The sequence below is a fragment of the Phascolarctos cinereus genome, unplaced genomic scaffold (assembly GCF_003287225.1).
Source record: "Phascolarctos cinereus isolate Bilbo 61053 unplaced genomic scaffold, phaCin_HiC Scaffold_9;HRSCAF=440, whole genome shotgun sequence".
NCBI classification, from domain to species: Eukaryota; Metazoa; Chordata; class Mammalia; order Diprotodontia; family Phascolarctidae; genus Phascolarctos; species Phascolarctos cinereus.
In genome coordinates, this window is record NW_027556402.1 from 33,451,471 (window position 1) to 33,465,521 (window position 14,051).

At 38.4% G+C, this 14,051-nt stretch overlaps 1 protein-coding gene across 2 annotated transcripts in view; it reads right to left on the reverse strand.

Annotated features, from left to right (window-relative positions):
- Positions 1–289: 289 nt before the first annotated feature.
- The window catches only part of CUNH4orf17 (chromosome unknown C4orf17 homolog), a 35,527-nt gene continuing 21,765 nt past the window's right edge, over positions 290–14,051 (reverse strand). The window contains exons 4-9 of one of the 2 annotated variants that reach the window (XM_020988275.2): positions 13,788–13,852; positions 11,625–11,762; positions 7,064–7,145; positions 4,821–5,001; positions 3,021–3,064; positions 290–763 (exon numbers count right to left, since the gene is read on the reverse strand). In XM_020988275.2, the coding sequence (XP_020843934.1) occupies positions 561–763; positions 3,021–3,064; positions 4,821–5,001; positions 7,064–7,145; positions 11,625–11,762; positions 13,788–13,852 (713 nt within the window). In that variant the 3' untranslated portion in view covers positions 290–560. Of the gene's footprint in view, positions 764–2,938; positions 3,065–4,820; positions 5,002–7,063; positions 7,146–11,624; positions 11,763–13,787; positions 13,853–14,051 lie in introns of those variants that run through there. The other variant, XM_020988276.2, reaches the window with a different exon arrangement.

Sequence of the window (14,051 nt, forward strand, 5' to 3'; positions counted from 1 at the left end):
CTCAGATTCTGCTCTTAATCAATTGTTGGTTTATTTTAGAGAATAGGACTTCAAATACACAAGTCCTCCAATGATATACAGTTTAAAGGAGTGGGGAGGGGGAGAGAAGGAAAGAAGCCCATTGTGACCGACCAACCCCATGAGAGTTCTCATCATTTTTTTCATGCAGGCACTGAGCGTGGGTAGGGTCTGTGGAACTGACTCAGACCTGGTTCTGATGGCCCTGTCTCCACCAGGGTCCTCTTTCTATGCAGTAAGTCTGCAAACCATGAAAATAGAGCATGCTGGCATATAGATACTTTATTTCATACATATTCAAAACTAACAGGCTAAAAATAATTAAAATATGTTCAACATTCATATTTATCTATAAGTATAATTTACCAATGTTTGAAAACTAAAATTTGTTACTCCAGGAAGTAATCCATGCTTGTTTCTTACAGGCCACCTTGAAAACATTTTTTGAGTGGGAGTAAGAATGGATGAGCCTGGAGTTTCTGAGGAGGAAAGCCAGAACAGGGTTGGTATTCAATTCTGTAGAGTTTCTTTGACTTAAGATTTTAAAAGATTGGCATTAGTGGGTCTTTGGAAATATAGACTGTTGATTTCTTGCCACTGTTGCTTTTTGCTGCTGAGCGAGGGCAGTAATTTCTCTCCCAAATCTTCAGATTCTTGCCAGGAGGCTTTGTTTTGCTGAAATATTCTTCAATGGCATCTTCAAGCTTGCTTCTTTCTTTAATCAATCCAGACTTACCCTCAGCCTCTGAAATAAACAGCCCAAATAAGATAACATGGGAATTGAGACTTTGTAAATTCAATCTTGAGCTTCCATTAAGGAACTACATAATGTGGAACTCCATGAAACTGAGCTAAATGGGAATTCCCTGGAGAATTAGTGCTAAAAATGTTTAACAACTGACTCTCAAAAAAAAATGTTTGCGTGACACATTTTAAAGTTTTATCTGCATTGTTAACATTTTCTCCATCACTTCCTTAAGTCTAAAAAATTAAAAACTCAAGCCCTGATTTGTGGCCTTTGCTGATTTTCAAGGTATAAACGCTCACACTGAAAATTTAACAGTTGGCTCTTGTGGGCCAGTAGAAGCTGCTCCAACACAGCCATACTTTCGTCCTTCTTCTTCTTCTTCTTCTTTTTTTTTTTGCCAACTGTCTCTCCCCAAAGTAATGTTCTCATGGAACAATTATGTTTTTATAATCCAGCGAATAGTGTTGATGGTTTTTATTATGAAAATATCCAGTCCTTATGCCTGATTTTACTTGGATTTTGTCAGTGTTATTAAGCATTCCAGAAAAAGTCCAGCAGTAACTTTGATTTCCAATTTTGCTGAAAAGACTTCTCTTCTGTTATGTGAATCACTCACCTAATAAGACCAGGACCTTGCTCTTATTGCAGCTGAGTTTAGAATGAGAGAATAGATTATAGAATCACAGATTTGGATTTGGAAGGGAGCTTAAAAGCCACCAAGGTCAACTTTGATTTTATAGATGTGAGGAAAGTGAGTCCCAGATGAGTTAAGTGACTCACCCTAGGTCACACAGGTAATGTCAGGTGTAAGATCTAGACCTAGGTCTTCTGCTTCCAGTGTTGTCTCTAAGGTTGATAGGCTTATTGATTGGGTTATATCTTGTAAGTCTACTTCCAGTTGTGGAAATAGCTGATTGGGGATGAATCTCAGGGGTCGATCAGGTGTATTCCAGAAACATTTGTAATACAGCTTATGGAACATGGGTCAAACCTGGGATGGTCCAAGGAAATCTGGGTTAAGGCATATCCAAGGAGATATATTTGGGCCCTATGACATCTCTGGTATTAGTGTAAAGGACCTGGTGATGATTGGAGTCCATTCTCTTGGGTGTGGACTATGAAACACACCCTTCTGGTGTGTGGGTTCATCTTGTTACTTTATCGTCATATAAGTTTGTTCAAAGTTAGAACCCTGTACGGCTCTGTGAGAATCAGAGTTGAATTTCTCTGCTGGATCTTTCTTCTTTCCTATGCCTTGGTTCAGAATGTGCCCTTGAGTGTGGCTTAAAATTGACCTGGTCTCTGGATGGGGAGCAGGTGAGGTGCGAGCATCTGCTTTTCTCACTTTGTTCTGTTCTAGATTGTTCTTTCCTTCATGGTACTTCTGGAGCATAGTAATAGCAATCACAGAACATTAGCCCAGAAGGCACCTTTGGAGGTCCATCTATGGAGAATAGGACAGTCTTTAAACCCTTGCCATCCATCCTCCTTCTTGAAAGAGAATATCAAACATATATTTCTGGACATGACCAATGCGGTTATCTGTTTTGCTTGACTATGCATATTTATTATAGGATTTTGTCTTCTTTTTATTTATTTTTTTAAAATAGGGAATGGGGTGGGAAGGAGGGAAAATACCTTTTTGTTCATTGAAAAAAGCTAAACTCTGAGACCCATCACTACTGTCTTTTATTAATTTATTGATATTTAATTAATAATACAGCCTATTTATTAATATCCTCATTATTCTGCAGACAGCATTTAAGTGACTTGCTTAAGGTCACACAGCCAGGAAGTGTCTGAGGCTGGCTTTAAACACAGGTCTTCCTGACTCTAGGTCCAGGGCTCTAGACATATTTAATTCTTCTGACACTTACTACCTATGTGACTTTGGGCACATAGATATTAACCTGCTTGGGCCTCTGTTTATCTAAAAAATGAAGAGATTAGACCTGATAGTTTCTGAAGTTCCTTTCAGTTCTAGGCCAGTGATCCTAAGACCAAACCTCTAGTTTTTGCTGTCTCCCTAACTCCTATTTTAGGGTTTACCTTTCACAACGGTCTATGCAACATTTTTATTTATGGCATATTCGATACGTGGTTATATCTGTATCTCTTCCCTCCTTGAAACAGCTCTTTTATTTAGTGTCCATCTCTTCAAAACTAAATATTAAAAATGGTTGTGCTTTCCATTGGTAGGACTTGTGTCTTTATTATAATATTTTGTCATTAATATGCACAAATTATACTTAACCTGGTCTTGGTACTTTATTTTTTTCCGGTTTTTGGCTTGGAACTCTAGATCAGAGGAAAAGGACAGTGAATTTCACATATATGTTACATGCCTACACAAGTATCCTCTATGGATTACATCATCACAAAAGTCTCAGTGTTTACAAAACATAACAATCCTGTTTTTAGGGTCTTGGCTCCCAGATAGACTTATATCTGCTTTCTGGTCAGAAAATCTAATAGTTTTGTAGTGAATAAATAATTATATAAAATGAAGGTCAAAGTGTTTTAATATGTTTCCAAAGCCTCTGATGACCATAGAAATCTCAACAATACGATTTATTACTTGGGGAGGGGGGGTCAGGGTAGAAGGATTAGGGCACAGTATAACTAGAAGGTGACAGTACTGTTTTATAAAAAGAAAAAAAAACTGCATTAATAGATAATTCCCCCCCCCAAAAAAAAGCAACCTTGTCATGGGGCAAACAATGATATCTCATATAACTTCATTTTCCTTTGCCTTTTTCAATATGGCTTTCTGAGTGACACATGATCTTATTTTTCCATTGACTTCTTTCCCATAAGACCTTCCAAAACATTTTTTTTAAAGGAAAGTTTTTGTCCTATTTGCATAAGTAGCACCTGCACATGGATTTAGATAGATGAGTTTTCTTGCTATACCACTTTACCCCTGTGGAATGTGGAATGTTTCCTTAGGCCGGATTAATTAATTAATAATGTATCCAACATCCTTGGCAAGTCATTTAACCATTCAATGCTTTCAACAACTCTCTAAGACTTAAGTTGAGGAGAAATTGCACAACTATGTTTGTAGAGAGAATTTCTTCAACTGGGAACTCTTTCTGTCGATGAAATCACAGATCTACTCTGTTCTCTATCCTCTCTTGGTTCTCCACTCCCTTATTTACTTTGCTTTTTGGCAGAATATGGCACCTCCCTGGGTGGGAATAATTTAAATCATATCTAGGCTTTTTACTAAGTCATTTCTGTATTTTTTTTCTTCATTTTTAGAGTGACATGCATTTTTTTGTCCCCTATTAGGTCTTCTTTTGCCTTTCAATTTAGGAAAGAGATGATAGAAAAAGAAAAGCTGCTGGATTAGATAATTTAGTGAAAAGACTATACCCTGAATATTGGGGGGAGAGAAATCAAGAATTTTTAATATAAAAGCCCCGTTATTAAAAAATCCATCTATTAAGCTAAAGGGAAGTCTTTTAAACTTCTGACATCCTTCTTGAAAGATAAAGTCTATATATATATATATACACACACACACACATATATGTGTATATATATATATATACACATATATATATATACACACACACACACATATATATGTGTATATATATATATATATATACACACATACATATATATGTATATATTTGCACATGACTATGTTGGGTATTTGTTTTACTTGACCATGCATATTTGTTCCAGGATTTTTGTATTTCTTCTTTTTATCATGGGAAGATGGGAAGGAGGGAAAATAGATTTTATTCATTGAAAAAAGTTAAATTAAACCCTAAAAATAAATCATGGTCAAGTAGTTAAAGGAAATCAATAGCCCCTTTTTAGTTAATAGAAGTTCAAGCTGTGAGTTAGGTAGCATAAATATTGCTTCTTTTTTTTTTTTTTTGAGACAACTGAGTCTCAGAGTGGCCCGTAACGTTGTGGTCCATAACTAAAAAGTCCATGACTTTGGCCTCTGACTTCCAGAGCCTTTTTCACTACTCCAGGCTCTCCTGGATGTCCGTCAGCTGGTAACCAAGGCTCTTCATGATGGAACATCAATTACCTGTAGACTTTAGGCACCTCTTCCTTGGCTAGGGCTGGAGTCTTGCTCTTTGCCAGAGGAGTAATGCCAGCTTTGACTGATGATTTTTCTTTCTCTTTTCCAGGTTTCTTTTGCTCCAAGTTTTTCAACAAGTTGACCTCAGAGAGCTCTGAATGGATCAAAGCTGAAACCCATTCTTTTTCTGATTTAAAAGGGGAAATAAAGCTGCAGTAATAATTCAGCTGTAGAACAATACAACATTAGCTACTTATACCTAGTCCCTAGTGCAGATTGTTTTCTGCACCATCACACCAAACCTTAGTTTCTATGGTTCTGTACAGAGAGTGGTTCACACTCCAAAATCATTTGTTACTGTTGAACCATAGAAGAAGATCATAGATTTAAAATGGAAAGGGTCTTGGTGTTCATTGAGTCCAAACCCTTCATTTTACAGATAAGGAAACTGAAGTTCAGAAATGTTAAGTGACTTGTCTAGGATCCAACAGTCAGTAAATATCTGGGGTGGAATTTGATCTGAGATCTTCTAGATTCCAAGTCTAGTACTCTACTCCTTATTCCCGCCACCAAGCACATCTAAACTTTCCTCCTGTCACAAATATCTCCCCTAAAGTCTGCCATTTTGTTTGAAATTCCCATAGAGGCACTGGGCAAGAGGTAATGAGAAACCCAAGGCCTGTAGGTCATTGAGTCAGAATCCAAGTGGACTATGCAGTTGAGATCAGATATCTAGTAAGTTGAGTCTAAGAGATGAATCTGAAATGAGTCTAATACCTCCCTGAGGTACAGGGAGACCACCAGAAAAACTCACTTTGCTACTGGACCAACTTTTCCTTCTCATATATTCCCTGATGAGGTCTGGAAATGGAGTCAGCACATGAGTGGGAGCAAGTTTATAGGTCAAGGCATAAATAGTTACACCTGACTGGAGGAGTGAGGAGCCAGGCAATTTCTGACAATTGGTCTTAACCACCCAGTTCAGTTCCATTATAGACTTATCCATTCATCTCTCAGTTTCCTGGAATCACTGAATGATACAGCTACAAGAGACCTTTGAGATCATGGCCTCCAAGATCCCGATTTTTATGTATAAAGAACCTGAGGTCCAGAGAGCTTCAGAGACTTGTTAATGGCTTCAGGCCAGTGATAGTCCTACTATAACATGTTACCTTTTTTTGTGTGTATGTATGTCTCAGAGTGAGAATATTATCTTAAAGGACTTTTATATTCCTCCAAAGTGCCTGATATGAGGTATGAACATTTGACTTGCTATGTCATTCACTGAATGATTAATCTACACATAAAACATAGTCCAGGTGTGCCCAGGTATGTGTGCACAACTAACCTGAGATCATATATATGCCATATTGTGAAGTGTATACCAAACAGTTTCAGGGCCTACCTGCCTTGTTTCTTGACTCATTTGTGACTCCAAGAAATGAGGTAAAAATAGTAGAGTGACCATCATTACTTTGGGGGATTGGAAATGACTTTGGTAGAATTAAGTAAGAGTCAGAGTATTGGTTTGGAAAATCTGTAGCAACTAATAAGGTGACCAGAAGTTGGGTAATGTCTATATGGCAGTCAACTTGACCTTAGGAGTGGGAAATAAATATAAAATATAACAAAGAGAGTGGTATTCATACTGTAAATCCCAACACTAAAACCAGTGTTTAAATAGGTACTTAATAAATTTGCTTTGTTTGTTGAATAGAAAAAGGACTATCAGTATCTGAGAAGCTAGCCATAAGGCCACTGTAGTAATTAAGATTTGAGGCAGTGATCTTTTGGGTTAGAATGACATCATTGGGAATGGAAAGGAAAAGTAGAATTCAAACTTTTTAGAAGGAAGAATCAATAGGAAATGATGTCTGCATGAAGGAGAGGGGCGAGTCAAACATGGATGATTGGAAGAGTGGTGACAAAGACAGCGACATTGAGAGAGAAATTTGATTTGGAGAGAAGATGCTCCTTCTGGCATGAGACATGTTGAGTAGAATCTAGCAACAGGAGGAAACATCACTGAAGCAGATGTACTTGGGATCCTGGAATTATCTCTGATACTCCACTGAGAAGGAAGTTAATTGATACAGGTTGCCCTTAGAACCCTTGCCAGCATCTAGCTTTTGTAAATCCATGGTACAGGAGCCAAGTTTTCCCTAGCTTTTAAGCCTCTTTCAGGACAGAAAGCAGCCCGTGGTTTCTGAATAGCTTGCCTGGGGCATTATAATGTTCCTGCCTCTTACCTTTCACATTTGCATGGAGAAGCCACTTGAGGAGTTCGGCCAGGGAGTCTGTTTGTAGAATTTCACGGAGCTTGGACAGAATCTGAAAGAAACACATTTGGGAAGTGGTAAAGAATATTCCCTTGGGGAAATAGCCTGTCCTCACAGAATTCATCCTTGGCTATTCTAGCAGTAAGAAGAGGCATCGAATATCACACACCTGACAGAATGTAAGCCTTTAGAGGAGGCTTTTATCTTTGGATCGCCATTGCCTCGAACATTTGCTCTTAACCTGGGGTCTGGAAACCTGCTCTTTTAATATTTTGATAGCTTTATTTCAATATAATTAGTTTCATTTATAGTCCTGGGTAGTTTATCGTATGCATTTAAGAGCATTATTCTGAGAAAGGCTTCACTATATGGACAAAGGGATCCATGACACTAAAAAAGGCCAAGCACTCCTCACCTGCCACATAGTAGGTTATTAATAACTACTTGCTGATTTATTTTTAATTGTATTTTATTTTTTCCAATTACATGTAAAGATAATTTTTGACTGTGAGTTCCAAATTTTCTCCCTCCCTAAGACAGTAAGCAATTTGATATAGGTGATGTATGTACAATCATGTAAAACATGTTTCCCTATTAGTCATGCTGTGAAAGAAGAAACAGAACAAAAGGTAAAAAAAAAACCATGAAAAAAAGTGAAGTGAAAATAGTCTGCTTCAATCTGCATTCAGACTCCATCAGTTCTTTCTCTGGATGTGGATAGCATTTTCCATCATGAGTCTTTTGGAATTATAAGACCATGGTATTGCTGAGAAGAGCTAAGTCAGTCATAATGGATCATCTCACAGTGTTGCTGTTACTGTGTACAATATTTTCCTGGTTCTGTTCATTTCACTCTGCATCAGTTCATGAAGTCTTTCCAGGTTTTTCTGAAATCTGCCTGCTCATCATTTCTTTTAACGCAATAGTATTCCATTAAATTTATATACCACAACTTGTTCAGCCATTCCCCAATTGATGAGCATCCCCTCCATTTCCAATTCTTTGTCACCACAAAAAAAGAGCTGCTATAAATATTTTTGTACATGTGGGTCCTTTCCCCTTTTTATGATCTCTTTGGGATACAGATATAGTAGTGTCTTTCTGAATTTTGACTGAACTAAGATATATTAACTTTTTGTATGAAATCCCAGAATGTGATTGTTTTCTTAATCTTTGCTAATTATTATATCAAGATATCTGAATGTAATATATATGAACAATGGATACATATATACATATACATATACTCTCCCAAATGAAAGGTTTTTTTTTCTTTTTAGGAAGACCTTTTATGTCCTTGATGAATATTTGGGATAAATGTCTCATTTAAAAAAATTAATTACTGTTTTTTTAACTGAATGTTATTGAAATAATAAGAAAAATAACTGTATCCTGCCCTAAGATGTGATTAGTGAAATTTGCAGTGTGAGGCAAAATCTCTTGAGACTGTAATTTGATTTGTTCTGAGTTTTGAATTCAGGTATAACTGTTTAAATTATTGTTAAGCTTATTAATAACCCCATTGTTCAAGGAAAATGTCATAAGCTGCTCAGAGGGAATGAGAGCTGAGAGCTGCTACTAGTAAATATCTAAGAAGGTTGAGAAGGCCTTACAGAGTTAATTATCCTCTTGAATTGCTATTTCCTTTCCAAAAAGAAAGGTTTCCCACTTGCATAATACTGAACCTGGCTGGCTATGACACCCTGTGAATAATACAGATTCATAGTGAAGTGAACAGAACCAGAAGAACATTGTACACAGTAACAGAAATATTTTTTGATGAAGAAGTATGAATGACTCAGCTATTCTCAGCAATACAATGATCTAAGAAGATCCTAAAGGACCATACTATCTGCCTCCAGAGACAGAACTGATATTGGCTGAATAGAGACTGAAGCATCCTATTTTTTATTTTCTTTCATTTGTTTCTTTTGAGTCTTCTTGTACAAAATGACTAAAATGGAAATGTTTTACATAATTGCACATGTGTAATCTATATATGATTGCTTACTGTCTAAGGGAGGAAGGATGTATGTGGCATGCCACTTAACACAGAGGTATCCAAGTAGAAACAGAAAGTTAATTTTTATTTACTATTCTCGAGAATAGGATGTCCCTCCACCAGGATGCCCTGATGAGGGGAGACAGAGTACAGTAGCTAAGAACTAACTTAAATAGCCCTAACGGGTAAAGTCTCCCCTCCCACCAACTGGCCAATGTTTGGCTCTCAATCTACAGAAACAGAAAACATAACATAGAGAACAATATCCATTTCTGTATTTAGCCCCTTAGTTTACTGAAGTGTTGCCAAAGAAACAATTAAAAATGTGCAGTCAAGCTAGACACTGTGCTGTTGTGGCAAGGTTACCACCGTAACCAGAATATAGCAACAGGTGTAACAATACGATACAAAGGCGGGGGTGGGTTTCAAACTTTAACTACTGAGATACGTTCTACTGTATAGCCAGGTCACCATGACTGGAATATAGCAACAGGTACAACAAGATACAGGGGGGCTTCTTCAGGAGTTTCAGGCTTGGCAAACTTTAACTACTGATATAACAATGGCCTAAAAAGGGGTAAGGGGGTACTTGGGACTGGACTCCTGTAACTCTGGTGATTTCTAGTAAACTGAAACTTAGGCCTGTCAGGCTGCTATGCCTGCCTTGAGTCTAATACAATTTCTATTTATTCTTCTGAGAAGTCTTCATGGGACCCCTTATCCCACTCAGCCTTATCCCAAACCTTAATTACACTGTGGAGTCTTCACTGGGACATCCCATTCAGATGGAATTTGGAACTCAACACTTTAAATCAAAAGTTTTAAAAAAGAATATTGGATTCTATAATTTGTGAATGGTAATCAAGGATGGGTCCTTTCAGCACAGAATTTCCTAGGAAAAATGGCTCCCAGAAGCAGAAAACTGCATGAAGTTGACGACTAAACCCAAAATAATAGAATAAGAAATTTATTGTCTAAATCAGGGTGAGGAACCTTCAGCCTCTCGAAGCCTTCCTTTACAGAGGGCTCTGAACTTTCCAGGTAACTCTTCATTTTCCATTAGAGGCCCTTCTCGGTTTCTCTTTCGCAAACAAACACCATGCCTTTCTACCCACCCTTCAGTTTCCTTCTGTGTATTGTCTTCCCTGTTAGATTGTAAGCTCCTTGGGGGCAGAGGCTTTTGTTTCTTTTTTGTATCCTCAGTACTTAGCACAGGGCCTGGCCCATAGTAGGTGCTTAATAAATGTTTTTTGAATTATTGGATATGTAGGGGGACAGAGAGATATAATTCTAGTCTGGTAACCTTTCTCTCAGAGCGGTAGTCTTGCAGCTCCAGTTTTCCGCTCCCCTCCAGTCAAGAATTAAAGTATCCCATGGATAGAGGCGGAGATTATCCATTCCTCCCCTCAAGGTCATTTGGATAACCCATGTGAACATATCATTTCATATGAACAGTACACACCTTCCATGTGAGGTAGAGATCATAGAGATGGGAAGGGAATTTCAGAGACCATCTTGTTGAACCTGCTCATTTTACAGATGAGGAAACTGAGACCCATAGTCCCTCCTGAGTGATTGTTATAAGATAACTGCGCGCATTATGACTATAACTTATTTGCCACGGAGCTAAACTTACATTGTGGCCCTCAGGAAACCACGTATTACTGAGTAGCTGGACCTCCCAGAAGATCCCCTCCTTACAAAGCTGCTCTTTTTATACCTTCCTAGTGCTGTCCCTTCCTAGCTGATTTGTTCCCATCCTAGAAAGTGTTAGCAGTTACTGAGAAGTGTATCACTTGAGTCTGTCAGCCACACTAAACCAACCCTCTAACACACTCATGAGCATGGCCACTCCCAGAATCTTCCTCCTCACAAGCATTCAATGCACACAGTAAAAAATACTATAAGCAATATTCTGTAATATATTCTATAATATCATAAGCAATCCATTACTCCATTTCTCCTTGTTTCTATGCCTTTTCAGTTCTTACATTTTTTTGTAGATGACATTTCATCTCCTGTCTCTGTACCTTTGCACTGGTTATACCCCATTCCTAGTATATACTTCCTCCTCATCTCTGCCCCTTCGAATTTCTAGTTGCCTTCAAGAGACTCAAGCACCAGGGCAGCTAGGTAGCACAGTGGATAGAGCATCGGCTCTGGAGTCAGGAGGACCTGAGTTCAAATGTGGACTCAGATATATGATACTCACCAGCTGCGTGACCCTGGGCAAGTCCCTTAACCCCATTGCCTAGCCAAAAAACAAAGAAAAAGGAAGAAACTCAAGTACCAAATTACTTTGTATGTATCTGTGTCTAGCTGATAAATTCCTGTATAAATGCGTAAAATATCTCCTCGGTTAGAATGTAAGCTTCATGAGGTCAGGGACAGTCATTTATGTCCCTGTGTCCTCAGGGCCTGGTATAGCGCCTGGCAAATAGCAGGGACCTCATAAATGCCTGTGGATAGAATAACTCATGTATTTACACATTCTTTGATTACAGTAACAATGCTAAATACGGCTCTTACTTTTATTTCCTGATCCAGGTAGTTTGGTATGCAAATTGTCTTGCCTCTCACTTCACTCTTGGGATCAATGTGTTCAGAGGCCACTGGACCTTGGTTTGCCTTTGGGAGTGAAATGCGACTTCTGCCCCAAAGGGCTTCCTAAATCAAAGGCATAATGCAATCATTTCATTTTGCCTCCAATTAGAATTCATGTTAAAACTGAAGAAAACATATGGGTAATAAAAGATATAGACCTGTGCAAATACACACACACATAGCTAAATCCTGAGGTGCATAGAGAGTGCTGCATTATTTGGACCTGAGTTTGAATCTAGCTGCATGACTGTTGGCAAGTCACTTGATCACTATCTGCCTCGGTTACCTCATCTGTAAAATGGGGATAATAATAGCACCTCCCTCCCAAGGTTTGGTGAGGATAAAATGAATTAATATTTGGAAGGTGCTTTGCAAACCTTAAAGTGCTATATAAATGCTACCTATTATTGTGGTGGTGGTGATTAATGATGAAATTTCCTTTTTTTTTTTAAGTACAAAAGTCTACTAAACCAATAACCATTTACGCTAGAGAGGAACTAAGCTAATTTTCAGAAAGCAGCTACAGTACACTAATCAGCAGAATGAATTAATGACTCACAGAAATAAGCTGTGGTACTGGAGAAAAGTAGGGAATAAGGACGACATCTGTGTTTTCACCTCTATAGAGAATTCCCAGATGAGAAAACTCCTACCAATGTAGTTCTGCACCTTCTCTTCAACTTTTAGTCTTAGAGGGTTGCATAGAACCCTAAGAGGTTAAGTGACTTACTTGCTCAGTCACATAGCCAGTATGTATTAGAAGGAAGACTTCTTAAAACAAAGTAGGCATTGTGGGAAAGGAGGGGTAGGAAATATGGAGATTATGAAACAGACCATGGGGTCCTCTGGCTCTGGACCCAACGTTGTTTCTGAATAGACCATGCTGCTTCTCTGTTTCTTTTTGATGTCTTTATTCTCCAGTGCCCAAAGCCCAAATTCTGTCTTACTCCTTACCAGATGTCCCTAGTTCTCCACTAATGCCATAGTCCTAGCACTATTCTGTAGGAAATTATGGAATCTTATCTGCCTCTCTCCACTTCCAAAGCTCAGGCAAATACTGTGATTGTCCTACCAAGACAGAGAAGCAAGATGGCTGTGTGTTTGGAGGACATTCATTTGGAGGACAACGTGTTTGGAACAGGTGTTCCATGTTTAATAATGTTGATGAGAGCCTAGTTTGTAAGGTTCCTGTATCTCTTAATAGGTCAAAGAACTTGGGCAATATTTTAAGACTCACCTCTTATACTTACCTCAACAGGTTTGGACGTCTCCGGCACCAGCTTCTTTAAGCTGCAGAACATCCCCCACAGAACACACGGGACAAAACAACTTTCAGTATCTCCTCTTTATTCTTCCTCCCTCTCTTCCTCCTTTCCCTTGCTCTTTACATATCTTTTTCTCCTCGTAAGCTCCAAATAAGCTCCCATTGGTCACCCTTTCTTACCTCCGCCCAGGCAAGCCACTGTACGCCGCCCCGAAGATCTTGGCCTTGTGAGGAGCGCATATCAAGAGTAGTGCTGACCAATCACTTACTCAGGATCGCCTCCTTCACCTCATGTCTTTTACATGATACCAGAGGTCCTCAGGCGACTACATGCACTCCCTTAGGCTAAAGGCGGCAGGGGAGTCCGGGTCAGTTGGAACACGCCCTACACTAGTTGAATAAAGTTTTAAAATATGTGACCCTTTGGGGTTTTAGGAGGGGAATTCCTACACCTAGCTGATAATTTACATAAGGCAAAGAGTGCCGTTCTAAAAGATATAATTAGAGAGGTACATTATTTTTCATAGGAAAGATATTGTCGAAGGTATTCCCTCTATGCTTTCACCCCTATGGTAGTTTGGTGACAAGAATGTTAGCCTAGAAGTTAGGAAATGTGATTTCCTAGAACCTGCTCTTGAGCTAACTAGTTATTTATAAAAGGATTAAGCATGTAAATATGAGTTTATGTTATTACTATTATTATCACCATTACCATACCATCCATTCCTTTGTTTAGTTTTCAGAAAGGTATGTGAAGGGAAATGAAAGGCTGATAATTTGTAGAGAGATAATTGAACACAGATAGCTGGTAATAATTTTCTTACCTTTTTAATCCTTAAAACACCTTCATAGGGACCATCAAAAAAGCCTTTTGTTTGTTTACAGGGCTCTGAAATTGAATTGAGGGAAAAACAGTTTTAGGTCAAACTGTAAGGGAATTTTGCTCTTATGTGGCATGGTATCCATTTCCATATGTTGGCAGATGAACTACAGATGCAAATACTTAGTTGCTGTGGCTATAATGGATTCTATAAGTAGCACCTTGGGCTTCTATCCAACCCTCAAGGTAGGTCCCCCAATACACAACT